Here is a 17,643-nt window from a genome sequence, read left to right on the forward strand (position 1 = left end):
CTAGTAACTAGCATGAGTTCTCATGGGCCCACAGGACAGAGGGCAAACCCTTCCTCTGGCACTGAGCTTTGTTTTCCGGGTCTTCCCTGCCCACTGGAACTCCCAGAGGGCAAGGACTGAACCTGACTAACAAGTGCATCTGCAGGCTGTCAGCTCTGTGTTTGTAATAATATAAGGTATTGTAAGATACAAAGAAAACCTGCTGAATTTGATGAAGGCAGATGTATTAGAATTATAGTATAAAATGCATTTGTTAGAGCAGCTGTCCAATAAAAATATAATGCAAGCCACCTAAGTAATTAAAACTTTCTAGTAGCCACATTAGAAAAAAAAAACAGGTGAAAATAATTTTGATTTTATCTTTTTTTTGCTAGGCTTCTTCAAATCATGGGAGAAAATAATATTAATAATATACTCATCTTAAAGTTCAACAATGTCCTTGATATTAATTTATTAATAGTATATTAAAATATTACTATCATCTATTCTAATTATATATTGACATTAAAATTAAATATGTAACACACTTATTCATCCAATAAATATATCAAATAATACATTAAATATCAACATTAATTTATTAATAATGAGTGTATTTAAATAATATATTTAACATTAAAATTAAAAATAACTTATTAATCCAGTGAATCTATTAATTTGTTAATAAATATATTACCCTAATGTATCCATATTATTACTGTTTCAACATGAAAAATGATCAATGGGCCGGCTGCGGTGGCTCACGCCTATAATCCCAGCACTTTGGGAGGCAGAGGTGGGCGGATCATGAGGTCAGGATATCGAGAGCATCCTGGCCAACATGGTGAAACCCCATCTCTACTAAAATACAAAAAATTAGCCGGGCGTGGTGGTACGCATCTGTAGTCCCAGCTACTCAGGAGGCAGAGGCAGGGGAATTGCTTGAACTCAGAGTTGCAGTGAGCTGAGATTGCACCACTGTACTCCAACCTGGCAACAGAGTGAGACTCCGTCTCAAAAAAAAAAACAAAAAAAACAAACCAAGATCAATGAGTTATTTCCCTCTCTTTTTTGGACCCAGACTTCGAGATCCAGTGTATATTTTCTCTTATGGCACATCTCAACTGGGACTGGCCACATTTCAAGTGATCAATAGCCACATGTGTCCCTATTAGACAGGGCAGGGTTAGAGGGTTTCAAAAGGTAAAATTACATGGTTAGGTTTGGAATGATTCTTTGTGCTTAGTAAAAAGAGGAAGCACCAAATCATGGAACAGGAGAACATGTCCTGCTCAGCAAGGTTTCCAGAGATGGAGCGAGAGGAAGAGGTTAGGGCGTTTATGTTCTGGTGACCACGAGGACAAGGTCAGCCAAGTACACAGTTAGTGCTCAGCCAAGTGGAGCAGGGAGTCAGCCTGGCTGCCTCTAAAACGGCACAGGTGCAGCTCCTGGTTGCCCTGGTTACAGTCCCCTCCTCATGAGCATAACATTTTCATAAGAAAAGCCACATGCAAATGAAGTCAGCAGCCAGGAGGGAGTGGAGCAGCCCTTAGCCTTGCCAGCTACATCTTCAAGGAGGTACCACCTGGGAGGGGCTTGAGCAAAGGACAATGGTGAAATTCAGCGGGGTATGAGTTGGGTGATAAAGGAAAGGTGGTAGCAGGCCTGCGTGCCTGAGATCATTCCAGACACACGATGTGCTTGTGTTGTCATGTGGGCATGGTCCGTATAAGCTACCTGTGCTACCTGCCCACACTACCACCTGTGGTACCATCTGGGTACCATCTGGGCAGGGAGATGGTGGTACTCACTTTCCTGGTGGCTTTTATTAATTGACTTGGGCTACCAGTAACTGTAGTGATGCTGGTGACAGACAAAGTCAAGCCTACTCAAAGGCTTGGATGGCTCAAATTGTTGTATCAACAAATGAATGAATGAAACGAAACTGACATTATCTCGTAACTCAGAAAAGGTGGATGCCAGATATGGCTTCCATTTCTCGGCTCTTCCCTTCCTGGTGAGAGGCAGAAGATTTGGACTGTAGTTCTAGCTTTTCTTCTCTACTCATTTAGCAGTCTTGAGTAACTCACTTGGCCTTGGTGAGACTCGGTCTACCCATCTGTGAAATGGGAGACCAGTTCCCATCAGGAGGGCTGAGTGAGGTAATGGCATGAAAGTGACCAAATGTCCAGCTGTAAAAGAATTAGAATGGGGAACAGCCTGATGCAGAAGTAGGTTTGGAGAAGAGTAAACGACCCCATCAGTGGATCTCCCGGTGATGATAGTATTAAGCCCGAAAAAGTCTGTGGGTGAAAGTCTGGGGACATAAGAGCCCATGTTGGGGCAGGGTAGGGGGTGGAAACGCTCGCACCTCTGTGAACTGCACGTTGGCCGGGTCCCCCAGGGTGGAGCCGTCGGGCTGCTTGTAGCCAGCGTAGCGGATGAGCTGGGAGTTCCAGACTCTGAAGTCGTGCTTGCCGTCTGTCCTCTGGGGGAATATGGTGATGGCAGACCTGTGGTGGAGAGATGGGAACACCCGGCATCAGGACAGGACTTGCGCTGTGGGAACATACTAAACATGGCGCCACCCAGAGCGACAGCTGCTTGAGGCTCAGAGTGGATTACCTCTGTGCCAAGGTCCCCAGGTCCAGTGGAGCAGCGGTCAGAAGGGAGGGGCCGTGCTCTGTTCCTCCACCGGAACTATGGTGTGAGGAAAACGGTGGAGGGGGTGGGAGCCCCCATGCCACCATGCTGAAGGAAAGAATCTCTTTCTAGCTGGAGACTTTTAAATAATATTGACTTGAGCTAGTCTTCCAAAGAGTTCTTTTGCAGCCAGTCATTTCCATGGAAACATCAGACCTTGTTTCCCTTTAAGAATGCACTACGCGCCAGGCGCGGTGGCTCATGCCTATAATCCCAGCAGTTTGGGAGGCCAAGGTGGGTGGATCAGGAGGTCAGGTGTTTGAGACCAGCCTGGCCAACATAGTGAAACCCTGTCTCTACAAAAATACAAAAAGTCAGCTGGGTGTGGTGGCGCACGCCTGTAATCCCAGCTACTTGGGAGGCTGAGGCAGGAGAATCGCTTGAACCTGGGAGGCAGAGGTTTCAGTAAGCCAAGATCACACCACTGCACTCCAGCCTGGGCGACAGAGCCAGACTCCATCTCAAAAAAAAAAAAAAAAAAAAAAAAGAATGCACTACAGAATCCCGATTCCAGTCTTCTCCCAGCCATCATTAATTCTCGTCCACTTTGCCCACACCCTTACCAAACCAAAGTTTATAGACTTATGATTAAAAAGCAATCAGCTTGCATTTGTATTCACATATTTATTTAAAAGAAAACTGCAGGTCACCAGCCATTGGCTTCGCCTGCCTAAATAGGCAACAGTGAAGGCTGTGTTCTTTTATTAATTGTGGAAAGATGTTGTCTGCTGAAGGTCCTACCGGAGCCCTGGCCTCTATGTTAAAAGGGAGATCAGCAAGTATTAGGTGTTAACAATATCTTAACACCAAACTGAGCCTTTCTCCTCGACATCATCATCAGGATTGGAAAAAAAAAAAAAAAAAAAGGAAAGGAAAATAACTTTTTCACGATGTAGATCAATGTCATCTCACAGCAGGAGCTCTTGTCAGCTGGACTCATTGGTCCCCCATCCCAGGCTATGGAAACATGGTCCTGGCTTCTTGTGTCAACACAAAGATGGCATCTTGGGTCCAACTCGTTGCTTATAGATCTTCTCACATATACATTTCTGTCCAGAACTGTGTCCCTGCTGATCCCCTTGGCTGGAATCCCCCTCTTCCATTTTACATCCACGTTCAAGACCTGACTCAAATCTGCTTCCTCCATACAGCAATCCCTGTCTCATCTAGTTTCATAGGGCCTTCTTTCTGAGCACGGTTTTTAGGTCTTACTCTCTACACAAGACAATGTAGCATGTAATTCTGCTGGGGTGATGCATCACAGCTGAGGGTGAGTCTAGAATCCAGGCTGAAGGCCAAAATCACATAGAAACAAAGATGCTCTTAAAGATCTCTTATCAGAGGCGCCATCTTGGAGATAAACACAGAGCGAGTCAAACAGTTTCCCCTCCAGCACTAAAACACATTGCTGTTTCTCTGGTTGAACATCTGATAAACGGTGTTTGTGTAATGTATATGTTTTAAAAGTGTGTTTAGAAACACCAGAATCACACATAGTGAGTGGGGTGTGATGCCTACTCTATGTGCAGAAACTGAGACCAACAGAGGAACCAGAACACACATCTATGCCTCTACTCTCCTGCTTCCCTGAGCACAGTGTAAACCTGCATCTCTCCCTCTCTTCTTCTCTCTGCTGTCCTTCCCCTCTTATGCATAGATTATTCCTATTTTATATATATATATATATATATATATATTTTTTTTTTTTTTTTTGAGACAGTCTCACTCTGCCACCCAGGCTGGAGTGCAGTGGTGGAACCTCGGCTCACTGCAACCTCCACCTCCTGGATTCAAGCAATCCTCCCACCTCAGCCTCCCATGTAGCTGGGACTACAGGCACCCTCCAGCACGTCCTACTAATTTTTTGCATTTTCTGTAGAGATGGGGTTTCACCATGTTGCCTAGGCTAGTCTCGAACTCTTGAGCTCAAGTGATCCATTCACCTTGGCTTCCCACCTTGCTGGGATTTCCGGCATGAGCCACAGTGTCCAGCTGCATTCTTATACAGTTCTCATTGCTTTCAGACATGAGGGTTAAAAATTATAAAAAGAAAAAGAATCTGATGAATGTTTTCTTTAATAGAAGATCTCACAAAGACCCCCTAATACAGCAGTGAAAAAACTGGAGGTGCACTGCTGGGACTGGGGTGACCCATGCTCAGAGCCTGCTCAGAGCCCCATTTGAAAACTACCAGAAGAGACTAGGTGTGGTGGCTCACACCTGTGATCCCAGCACTTTGGGAGGCCGAGGCAGGTAGATAGCTGAGGTCAGGAGTTTGAAACCAGCCTGGCCAACATGATGAAACCCTGTCTCTACTAAAAATACAAAAATTAGCTGGGCATGGTGGTGCGTACCTGTAATCCCAGATACTCGGGAGGCTGAGGCAGGAAAATTGTTTGAACCTGGGAGGTGGAGGTTGCAGTGAGCCAAGATTGTGCCACTGTACTTCAACCTGGGTAACAGAGCAAGACTCTGTCTCAAAAAAAAAAAAAAAAAAAAAAAAAAGAAATCTACCAGAAGAGCCCACAAACTCTTTGAGGGCCTAACCTTGACCAGGTCCGGATACACAGGAGGGTTCTTCAATATTCTTTAAGGGGTGAGGTGTCTTGGGAAAGAGACCTAAATACCAATTCCTCATGTACGCCCAGGCTTAGATTACAGGCCCTTTTCTTACTGGTGGACTCAGAAAATTGGCAAACACCATTTCCTTCTTATGGAAGAGAAGAGACACATCTAAGAAAACTCATGTTTCATGCAGAGAAGCCACTTTTGGATGAACTCAGTGAAGCCCGGGGGCTTGTGGGAATATCTCTGCAGTGATCCTGTGTGGCTCCAAGATGGGGCTGGTGCTCAGTGGCTGGGAACAGATGCCGTGGCAGCAGTGAGCGGGCAGAGTCAACAAGTGTAGCCGGCTGTCTGTGGGGCCCCAGCTGTTCATTTCCACCTGTCCCTCTCCCAGCTGAGACTTGCCAGCGTGGCCGCCACCAGCCACATGGATGTCTGCCTGCCTCGGCCTGCTCCCTGTGGCTTTGTTCTTTGTATTGGTGAAGACGAGTCCAAGGCATGTCTTGGCTGGGTGGAACCTGAAGGGGCAGTTCCCATTGCATCAGCAAGAGAAATAGCCTTTTAAACCAAGGGAGATTTGGTTTGGTTTATCTCCAGGTGACAGAGCAAGACACAGTAAAAGCAGGTCATCACCAGCAGTAGGATTTTCTGATTCCCGGGAATCTCAACTATTTGTTCCTGTCCTCTCCAGGAAGGATACTGAACTGTGGGTTGAACGTGATGTTTGCTGCTGTAGTTTTGCAAACCACAGACGAATCCACTTGCCCCAGAAAAAAAGGAATATGGCATGGTGTATGGAATAAAGATGCCGGGGCCGAGCGTGGTGGCTCATGCCCGTAATCCCAGCATTTTGGGAGGCCGAGGCGGGTGGAGGACTTGAGGTCAGGAGTTTGAGACCAGCATAGTCAACAACATGAAAGCCCGTTTCTACTAAAAATAAAAAAATTAGCTGGGTGTGGTGGCGGGTGCTTGTGGTCCCAGCTACTCGGTAGGCTGAGGCAGGAGAATCGCTTGAACCTGGGAGGCAGAGGTTGCAGTGAGCCGAGATCACACCACTGTACTCCAGCCTGGGTGACAGAGCAAGACTCTGTCTCAAAAAAAAAAAACAAAAAAAAACCAAAAAAAAACAGTGCCAGGATACCTCTCCCAGCTTGGCCCATGTCCCTGAGATGAGGAGCATTTCCCTGGCAGGTGAGCTGACTACAGAGTCAAAGTACAATGCTGTGGGGACTTTCCCAGTGCCCAGCTGGTCAGCTCACCTCAGGTTCCCTTTGTTGGTGGCATACTTGACGTGGTTACAGATGTAGTTGAACATCCCGTGGGCCGTGGTGCAGTCGCGGGCATCGAATACCTGGAAGAGGCGCAGCGGGGAACTGATTGCCTCTTCTTTCCCTCCCCAGCTCCCCCAGTGCAATCTTCCCAATTTAGGGGAACCCAGATCCCACTCCAGCTGCTGCTACATTGGTAAAGTGGGCACCTCATTACCGAGTCCCAGGCTGCATTTTATATTTTCTCTTTTCTATCCTAATAACCAAGGCCAATTTGACCAGAAAAAAAAAAAAAAAATCCCCTAAAAGCAGACATGGCATGTAAGTGAATGTGGGAAAGGAATGGTAAATGAAGGAGGGGGTTTAGATGGGTTGGTTACATTTCCTGTTAGGTTACTAAGGATTAGGGATTAAAAAACAGAACAAAAATCAAACAAAAATCCCCTGATCTTGATAACAAATCTACTTCCAACTTTAAACTATTTCCTAAAATAAAATCATAACCAAGGGACACAGAAACTAATGCCTTCAGGGAGAAGGCAGATAAATAGGCTAAGTAGGTGCAAGACAAAAGGGAGTGGTGAGGTCTGCAGTCAACTGAAAAGTATAAGCCCTCCCTTCCAAGAGATATGCAAGTTCATTTTTGCAAAAGCGCTGCATTGGCTAAATAAGACATGATTATCATCTAGAGCTGGCTGTGATCTTGGAATGTGGGACCCCGTGACCATCATCTGATAGGTCACCATGGCCACCAGGTACTCTTGGTAGGAGCTTAACCTTTTTAAAGCTCCATCCACTCCCCTTCCCCTCTTCCCTCATTTAAGGGCTCTTCAAAGTATCTGACTTCACCACTTACCTGCAGCTTGGACCACTGGATCCTGCCCACACAGCGCGAGGCATTCCGCCAGGCATGCTTGGCCCCATAGATGAGCTCTGTGTCCTTGAGCTGGTAGGTGCTAGTGGTTTCGATCTCTTTGTTCACCTCTTCCAGCCTTTCCATGTGGGCTTTGGAGCCAAATCTGAGTGAAGAGGAAGGGACATGGGAACATCACCCCCTCTTCTGAATTAGAAGTTGGTGGAAGGGGAGAGCTATTCCAAGAGACTGGAAGCTACAAAAAAATTCCAAGTTGATTTCTGGATGCAACAGTTTGATTTCTGGATGCAAGATAAAACAGACACTGTAAACTCAAATGCCCACAAAGGCTGGACATTGTACATATAACTCAACCAGCTGGGTGGGGACTGTGGCAAACAGGTGAGCCAGGCCTTGTCCAAAGGGGGCAGCCATGACTCCACTCCTGTCAGTTGTCACCTGACAGGAGTGGGGGCCCAGGACTGCTAAATCTTTCCAGAGAAACTGGAAATCTGAGTTTTAAAGAGAACTCTTATAATTTTTAAATGTTGGCAATGACTTCAATTTTAGAAAGTCAGAAAAATTTTTGGTTTACAAAAAGGTATACAGGATAATATAATAAACTCCCATGTCCCAAGCCTAAAAAATACTACAATAGTTTCTTGGGGAATACTTCCCCACTGTAGCCCATTTTCTCCCCAGAAGTGACTGCTATCTTGAACCTGGCATTTACCATTCTCATACACTTGTTTATATCTTTGCCACATGTATATCTTTCTTTCAACCATGTATAATGTCATTCTGCATGTTTAAAGCATTCATATAGGCTGGGTATGGTGGCTCACACCTGTAATCCCAGCACTTTGGGAGGCCGAGGAGGGTGGGTCACTTGAGGCTAGGAATTCAAGACCAGCCTGGCCAACATGGCAAAACTCTGCCTCTACAAAAAATACAAAAATTAGCTGGGTGTGGTGGCGCGTGCCTGTAATCCCAGCTACCCAGGAGGCTGAGGCAGAGAATCGCTTGAGTCTGGGAGGCAGAGGTTGCAGTGAGCCAACATCATGCCACTGCACTCCAGCCTGGGTGACAGAGCAAGACTCTGTCTCAAAAAAATAAATCAATAAAAAAAAATTCATACAAATGGTGCTATACTAGATGTATCCTTTTACAATTTGTCATTTCTTTTGCTCAGAGTTAGCTATGAACATGAACTTCAATTCCATTAACATGCAGAGCGCTAATCCCTTTGATTTTTACGGTTGTATAGTATTCCATCACTGGAATATGCCATAACTTACCCATTCTCCTGCTGATGGTGTTTATGTGGTTTCTTTCTTTTTCTTTTTCTTTTATTTTTTTTTTGAGATGGAGTCTCGCTCTGTTCGCCCAGGCTGGAGTGCAGTGGTGTGATCTTGGTTCACTGCAACCTCCACCTCCTGGGTTCAAGTGATTCTCATGCCTCAGCCTCCCAAGTAGCTAGGATTATAGGCGTGCACCAGCATGCCCTGCTAATTTTTGTATTTTTAGTAGAGGTAAGGTTTCACCATTTTGGCCAGGCTGGTCTTGAATTCTTGGGCTTAAGCAATCTGCCCGCCTCGGTCTCCCAAAGTGCTGGGATTACAGGCGTGAGCCACTGCGCCTGGTCTCTTGTTGGTTCTTTAATTTTTTCCTGCTATAAACAATGTTTCAGTGAACATTCTTACTGACGGTTTCTTGTGAACAGGTATGAGAATTTCTCTAGGGTATGTATCTAGGCATGGAATTGCTTGAAATCTTTCAAATTATAAGCAACCCTTTGCAGGTGAAACAAAAGCACTTCTGGGGAACAGATGTGACCTGTGGGTAGCCAGTTTTAAGCCTCTGTGTATGGCAGAGGCCTTGTGCTTTGGCCTTGGTTTGCAAAGTTGGGGCTGACATCTTTGTCTCCAGCATTCGATAACTTACCTCGGGCTCCCCAGAATTGACACACACTTGCCTTTTAATTGATGAATAGTATTGATCAATAAACTCTTTGGCAAGAGGGAAGAGCTGTTCTCTTGTGCGGACGTCTTCAGGCCTCCGTGTATGCTGAGAAGGAAGCATGATGGAGCCCATGCAGATGTACTCAGTGCATCCTGTTTCCTGGAAGATCAAGAGATTTGGACTATTGCTTGGTTTTACCCAAGAGTGGCAGGTGTTAGGCTGTGGGCTTGGATCTCATATTCATAGTTGAGTTTATCTGGCCCTTAATTCCCAGAGGCAGTTTCTCAAGTACCAGCTTCAAATCCTTGCTGGATATGGTCATGGTCATGTTAAGGAACAATAAGCAGCATTTTAAGGTTCCTAAAGTATTTGCTCTACTCATCTTGGGAACAGAAGCTTTTTGACTAGGAATCAGAATCATTGGTACTAAAATCTGAAATATTTTTAGATTTTGCATGATGATCAAGGAGGAACTAATAGAGTGGCTACAGTAACTCATTTGAATGCATCTATGATAGACTGATTGCAAAATAGGACCCTAATTTTTCCCCTCCCTCTATTCACACCCTTTGCGATGTGGCTTTACAGCAATTCTCCATGAAGAAGTGGAGCCTATCCTTGAACCCCTTGACTCTGGGCTGGTTTTGACCCTTAGGATGTGGCAGAAATGACCCTGTGACAATTCTGAGTCTAGGCCTCAAGAGTTCTTGCATGTTTCTGCTCATTCTCTTAGAACCCTGCAACTACATGTGAACAAGCCCAAGCTAGCTTGCTGGAAGAGGAGAAACCACATGGAACAAGGCTGAGTTATCTCAGCCAGGACCATCCTAGACCACCGTGACCTTAGTTGACCCCTCAGATGTAACTACAGATGCATGAGAAAGCCTCATCAAAATCAACAGAGTCTGGACCAGATCACTGATCTACCCAGCCAATCCGTAGACTTTTGAAAAATAATACATAGTTTTAATAGTTGTTTTCAACCACTAAGTTTCAGGCAATTTGTTACATTGTAATAGCTTGCAGATACCATTCCTCCAAGAGGCCCAGGTTCAACAAAAATTTAAAGCAATATAGTGGTTCGTTGGCTATTAAAAATATGAAATAAAAATATCAAGGACACACTGTGAAATCAAGGAAGGGTTTGTTTAATACTCCACCAGTGGTCAGACTGTGAGAGACAGAGATGGTATTCACAAGCAGCAACTCTCCTTAGATTCTTTTGTGTACTGGGTTCACAAATAAAAAGCATTTACATAAGAGAGTGAGAATTCACCAGTGGTTCTCAAATGGGGTAAATTTCTTGCCCAGGGAATGTTAGGTAATGTCTTGGAGACTGTAAGAGTTGAAGACAGAAGAAAGAAACACGAAAAGTGGCTTAACAATCAGAGACACGTTTATTTTAAAGAATAAACCTGAGAGGGGCTTCTGGCCAAGTTAGGTTAGGAGCACTCTTTATTTTTTTTTCTTTAAGTTCTGGGATACATGTGCAGAACGTGCAGGTTTCTTACATAGGTATACATGTGCCATGGTGGGCACCTATCAACTCATCGTCTAGGTTTTAAGCCCCACATCCGTTAGGTGTTTGTCCTAAAGAGGAGCACTCTTTTTTACAGACTAAGAGTATTTAAGGGTTTAGGGTGGTAGAGCTTAGCACAAGCTTGGAATGTTTCTGTGTCTGTTTGTCTTGCTTATCTGGGAGGGAGAGTTTTTGTGTCTGTTCCCATACATTTTCCTGCAGCTGCAGGCATACCCCGCAAGTCTGCTTTTAGCTTCCCTATCTTAGTGCATCTAAAGGGAAAGGAATATGCTTATTAAGGCTCACTGTTTTACTGGAGCCCATTGTATGAGTGTGAAGTTTGGTGGTTACCCAAGAGACTTTCCCCCCTCCCTGTGTGCCCGAGCTGTCTTATCTGTGTTTTACTATCTGCTTTTTCTGGCTGCTTGTTGTTAGAAGGGAGGTGATTTCCTTGAAATACATGAGGTTAGAAAGGGAGCTGGAACTTAAAATGGCAGTGTTTGCCCAAGATGGCAGTGCTCCTGCTCTGTCAGAAACATTTTTGGTTGTCACAACCTGGAAGGGGGCGTACTGACATCTAGGGGGTATGGGTCAGGGGTGGTGCTCAACACCCTACAACAGAGGACAGCCCCCACAACAAAGACTTATCCGACTCCAAATGTGGATAGTGATGAAGCTGCCACCCTCTCATCTACACCCTGCTGGGATACTTACCAATGTGCTCTTAAGGTGGAGGGTGTCAGTGAGAACCACGTCAGTCTCCCAGTTCTTGACCTTGAGGAAGCGTGGACACTTGGAGGGGCTGCCATTCTTTGTGGGGGACTGTTTTCCTGAGGCAGGGGGCTGCAGAAGAGAATGAAGGTGGAAGATGAGGCGGGGCCTTGAGTGGACTGTAACATTGTCTCCACAGAGGCTGGGAGAGCCATTGTGCTTCCTGGGATCTGCCTTGAATCACCAACTGTCTACATCCAGAGTAAGATCCAGCCCTCCCTGCTTGACATGTACAAGGTTCCTGGGAACCTGATTTCCCCACCTACATGGAAAGAAACACCATGGAAAAGCCTCTAGGGTTCTGCTCTGGGGAGAGGGGTCAGGAACTCAAAGGTGGTCTCTCTGGTTCAACAGGGTCTGACACACCGAGGAAGGACTCAGTGAATATTTGTTGAATGAATACATGACTGAAAGGACACCATCAGCCTCTTTGAATGACAATAGCCCCCAGCACTGAGGAATCAAACCTAAAGCTGGGTCGACTTACTTGGATTTCTAGGCCTTTCTGTGACAGTCCAAACTCACCATTTCTGGCGAGTACTGAGAAAACAGAAAGATTTAAACTGAAAAATTTTGGGCCAGGCACAGTGGCTCACACCTGTAATCCCAGCACTCTGGGAGCCCGAGGTGGGCGGATCACTTGAGATCAGAAGTTCGAGATCAGCCTGGCCAACTTGGTGAAACTTTGTCTCCATTAAAAAATACAAAAATTAGCCGGGTGTGGTAGCGCTAATCTCAGCTGTAATCTCAGCTACTTGGGAGGCTGAGGCAGGAGAATCGCTTGAACCCGAGAGGCAGAGGCTGCAGTGAGCTAAGATCGCACCACTGCACTCCAGCCTGGGAGACAGAACGAGACTCCATCTCAGAAAAATCATAACGAAATAAAATAAAATAAAATAAGTTGAAACAATTTGAAGCAAAGAATATTGTCCCCAAATTTCCAGTTTCTGACTTTTAAAACTTCCAGGCTTGTTCCTGCCTCAGGGCCTTTGCACTTACCATCCCCTCTGTCTTGAACACCTACATGGAAAGAAACCATGGAAGAGCCTCTTTATGGGGACCTTTAGTCCCCCATTTGTCTTCACTCTGCAAATGATTTGGCCAGTAGGTGAGGGGGGATAAGTCTCAGGCTGACCAGTGTTGGCCCATTCATTTTAGATCTCACTGATAAGGATTACATCTGTCTTTTTTTTTTTGAGCAGGGTCTTGCTCTGTCACATAGGCTGGAGTGCAGTGGTGCAATCATAGCTCACTGTAGCCCTGACCTCCTAGACTCAAGTGATCCTTCCACCTCACCCTCCCAAGTAGCTGGGACTACAGGTGCATGCCACCATGCCCAGCTAATTTTTTATATATTTTGTAGAGACAGGGGTCTCACTATGTTGCCCAGGCTGGTCTTGAACTCCTAGACTCAAGTAATCCTCCTGCCTCAGCCTCCCAAAGTGTTGGGATTACAGGTGTGAGCCATCGTGCCTGGCCTAGGATCACATCTGTCTTGGATGCTCCTGGGTTATTGTCTACCTGCCTGGGCACAGGCACACACATGCATCAGGCACACATTGGTCACTTAGTAACTCTAAGGGAGGGGCAGCAGGTGCACCCTGATGCGAAAGCCAAGCCAGATCAGGGAGATGATGAGCCAATGTTAAGTGACACTCATGCAAAGAGTACATCAGTGCACAGTGACCTTGAGGCAGGGCATTCATACATTCAACTAGTATTTATTGAGCACTATTATAATACATGCTCAATAAATAGGCGCTGGGGATTCAGCAGTGAAGAAGACAGACAGGGACCTTGCCCTCTGGAGTGTTACGCGGTAGAGGTGGAGATAAATAGTAAGTAAACTAATATAGGGTCAGTATAATTCCAGGTGATGATAAGAATAGAAAATGAGGAGGTGACTGTAACTAAGTGGAGGGGAGAAGGGCAAGTGCAAAGGCACTGATGTGGGAATGAGCTTGTTAAGTTCAAAGGACCAGCAAGGAGGTTGAGTATGGCTGGAGTGTATGCATGAGGGCAAGTGTAAGGAGATAAAATCAGAAAGGAGGCAGGGCACCCATCTCACTGGCTTGGAGGAGCTCAGGCTGGTGAGGGTAGCTGTGAATTATGATCAAATGGGCTGGATCAAAGTCCAGGATAGAAGTCACAGAGAACTGCGAAGGACTAATGTTGAAAACTAACATTAAATGAGCACTTATTATGTGCCAAGCAACAACCTTATTATCTCCATTTTACAGATTACGAAACTGAGGCACAGAGAGGTTAAGTTGCCCAAGATCGTAGAGCTAATAAGCTGAAGAAAGGAGTCCAATCCAGGCAGTCTGGCTCCCAAACCATGCCCTTAACAGCTTGACTATCCTGCATCCTGACCATTAGGAATAATTCATTCATGTAACACATGTTTATTGAGCCGTTCCTATGTGCCAGGTGAGGCAGCAGAGACCAAGACTATAGTGACAAACTAGATGGATGTGATCTCTGCTCCCATGGAGTCACAGTCCTGTAAGGGGTGATGAAAATGGAATGAGCCATTGCAATCGATTTAGCACAATGGATGCCATTACATGGGACCTGGGCAGCACAGGGGAGGTGGGAGCACATAGAAGACACATCTAACTTCTAGGTCAAGACCAGAAGATGAGTACGTGCTAGCCAGGCAAGGAAGAGGAAGCAAGGTCTTACAGGCAGAGAGAACAGATCATGCAGAGGTCCTGAGTTAAGAGAACTATGATGGCCACCTTTGCAGCCAGTGGAATAAGAGTTCTGTGTTAAAGCACTCATGGCGCCATGTTGGAGCCTGGGGAACAGGAGGTGGGGAAGAGTGTGCCACTGTTAAAGACTGCTCCGGAAGAGTGCAGGCTGTGGCAGCACAGGGAACACATGGAAGGTGCTAGGATTCATAATCTTCCACATCTCCCCGCCCTGACCAGATCTGGCCCTCCTCAGTGCCGGGCGCTACCAACCACCTGTGCAGGACAAGCCACAGGTGGGAGCTATCTTAGTCATCAGCCTCTTCTCTATCTCCCACACCCAACTCATCACTGACTCTCCCCCATTTTAGCTTTTTAACTAGCTCTAGAATCCATTCACTCCTCTCCCCTTCCGCTGGCCAGCACCCTGACCAAGTCATCTCTTACTTGGATGATCATAGTCACCCCCTAAATGTTAGCCATTACTTATTATTATAAATGTTATTATTATGTGACTACTAGCCCAATTTACAGTATTAGAAGTATAAGTATTACTTGTAGTACTGCCATACTTCTGCAAGTATTATTACTTGTATTATTTGTATATTGTTACTTGTATTATTATTACTTGTATTATTATTACTACTTGTATTATTACTTGTATTACTATTATTACTTGTATTATTACTTGTATTACTATTATTACTTGTATTACTATTATTATTACTTCTGCAAGTATTACTACTACACTACCACACTGGGAGCATGATAAAGGTTTGGATGAGTTCTTTCCTTTGTTCCTCATTTATACTTTCTAGTCTGTGCCCATGTTTCCCTAGGAAGTTGTATACAAACAACCCCACTTTGTTCGAAGGCCTGGCCAGGCACTCTAAACACTTCTTTGGGATCCTGTCTCCCCTCCTGTGTCTTCCAGGAGGAGTCTTGGAGGTGATGAAAGTCACATCTGGGCAGGGCTTTGTAGTAAACACATCCCTCTGATTGTGCCGACAACCTGTATCATTGAGAAAAAAAATAAATAATCCTACCTTGCCCAGAGGAAGGCACCCCAGCCATTCTCCCTACACACCCAGTTTCACTCAGCCAGTTTAGAAACCCTCTCGGCCACCCATGTGAACACTGTAGAGGCTGAGGAGCAGCTGAAATCCCAGGGCGGCGATGACAGATGTGGTGATGACATCAGGTCTGGGCTCAGGACTCAGAGGGTGGGGGGCTAGGCATGAGGAGGAGGAGCAGGGTGTGGCCTGTGGGCAGCAGCCGACAGTCTTCATCACCAGGGAGGGGGAGGAGCGAGATAACAGGACTAATAAAAGAGAACATCTGTGGAGGTCCCACATGTTCGAGGGGTGGTCGTTAAGAGTCAAGTAATTGGCTGCCCGAGTGCGAGCCGCGCCACCCTCCGCCCTGGGTTTCACTGGATTGCACACTTGAAACCACGCATTAGGAGGCTTCTGGCAGGGCTGTTGTACTTGGCGCTTTGATGTTTTAATTAGCCAGCAGCAATATTAGATGACTCAGGAGGGGAGAAACGGGGAGATTAATATAGCAGTCAGGGGCCCTGCATGCAGGATGCAAATGACTTCTCTGAGTGGGCACCAAAGTTCTCCTGGTCAAAATGCAGATTAGCAGCACTTGTGAGTTATTATGTTGGGCACAGGGCACAAGTGGGGCTTTGGGCTGTGGCTACATACATCCTTTTCTGGCTTTATGTCTGTGGTGGGGACAACGGAAGCTTTTAGGTGGGAGGAGACATTGGCTCGCTCTTTGTGGACCCCTGGGACACCCACCCCTAAGTGTGCAAAGGAGGCCATGAGCTCATGGGCATTTTCATAGCCTTGTCAACACCTCTTTGCCTAGGAAGCTTGCAGAGGCCCTGAAGGAATGAAAGGAAATGGTCCTGCAGCCAGGCTCAAAAGGAGGCAGGGAGGTGCGGTCATGTCAGCCTGGGCTCCGGAGCTGAGAAGGCCACTTCCAAGGACTGCTGAAGCTCTGATTCCTTTTCCCCTCCCTCCTTTTCTCCCTTCTTTCTCCCCTTCAACAAGTGCATATTGAGCACCTACTATATTTTGGGGACTAGTATTCTAGGACTCAGCAGCCACTGAATGACTCTCATCCCACAACTGGGAAAAGCATCTTACAGCTGCTTCTTCTAAAGCAGAGATCTGCAGACGGCGTGGCCCACTGTCTGTTTTTGTACAGCTCCTGAGCTAAGAAGGATTTTTTCCATTTTTGGATTATTGAATGCAAAAATCAAAAGGAGAATATTTTGTGACACAAGAAAGTTATATGATGTTCAAATGTTAGTATCCATAAATAAAATTTCATTGGGGCTCATTTGTGTCCATAGAGCATGTGGCAGCTTTGACATGACAATGTCAGAGCTGGCTGGTATTCTGATAGAGTCCAAGGCCATGTGGCCCACAAAGCCAAAAATATTTATCTTGTCCTTTAGATAAAAGGTTTGTAGATGCCTGATGTAAAGGGTTGAATTCCAGTGGCTGACCCCGATCACTGAGTTTGCTCAAATGCCGTCACGTTAGAGATCTTTCCTGAACATTATTATTATTATTATTTTTTTGAGACGGAGTCTCACTCTGTCGCCCAGGCTGAAGTGCAGTGGTGTGATCTTGGCTCACTGCAACCTCCATCTCCTGGGTTAAGTGATTCTCCTGCCTCAGCCTCCTGAGTAGCTGGGATTATAGGCATGCACCACCATGCCTGGCTAATTTTCCTATTTTTTTTTTTTTAGTAGAGACGAGGTTTCACCATGTTGGCCAGGCTGGTCTCGAACTACTGACCTCAGGTGATCTGCCCACCTCAGCCTCCCAAAGTGCTAGGATTACGCATGTGAGCCACTGTGCCGGCTGTGATCATTCTTTAAAGCAGTGTCACCTCCTTGTCATTCTCTGCCTCCAATCACCCTTTCCATGCTTTGTTTTCCCCATAGCACTTAACACTACTGGTAGTCATCATGAGCATATATGTACCTGGACATGTATGTGCATATCTACATTTCCATATCTTGTAGATATAGATTTACATATACCTATATAGGCATTTAGATAATACTTGTTTTCTGCCTACCCACTGTTCAGTTTGTTCTATCCCTGAAACAGTGCCCAGCACACAGTACATGTTCAATAAACATATGAGATCTGCATGAGACTGCATTCTGTCCTTCCTCCAAATTTATTTGAAGCCTGTGATAGTTAATATTGAGTGTCAACTTGATTGGATTGAAGAATGCAAAGTATTGTCCCTGGGTATGTCCGTGAGGGTGTTGCCAAAGGACACTAACATTTGAGTCAGTGG

At 45.7% G+C, this 17,643-nt stretch overlaps 1 protein-coding gene across 1 annotated transcript in view; it reads right to left on the reverse strand.

The window, feature by feature from the left end:
* The window catches only part of NOS1 (nitric oxide synthase 1), a 207,583-nt gene that overhangs the window by 65,626 nt on the left and 124,314 nt on the right, over positions 1-17,643 (reverse strand). Inside the window, exons 5-9 of the mRNA XM_054527663.2 lie at positions 11,564-11,692; positions 9,344-9,489; positions 7,372-7,534; positions 6,507-6,598; positions 2,351-2,492 (exon numbers count right to left, since the gene is read on the reverse strand). Coding sequence (XP_054383638.1) covers positions 2,351-2,492; positions 6,507-6,598; positions 7,372-7,534; positions 9,344-9,489; positions 11,564-11,692 — 672 coding nt within the window. The remainder of the gene's footprint in view (positions 1-2,350; positions 2,493-6,506; positions 6,599-7,371; positions 7,535-9,343; positions 9,490-11,563; positions 11,693-17,643) is intronic.

The sequence above is a fragment of the Pongo abelii genome, chromosome 10 (assembly GCF_028885655.2).
Source record: "Pongo abelii isolate AG06213 chromosome 10, NHGRI_mPonAbe1-v2.0_pri, whole genome shotgun sequence".
NCBI classification, from domain to species: domain Eukaryota; kingdom Metazoa; phylum Chordata; class Mammalia; order Primates; family Hominidae; genus Pongo; species Pongo abelii.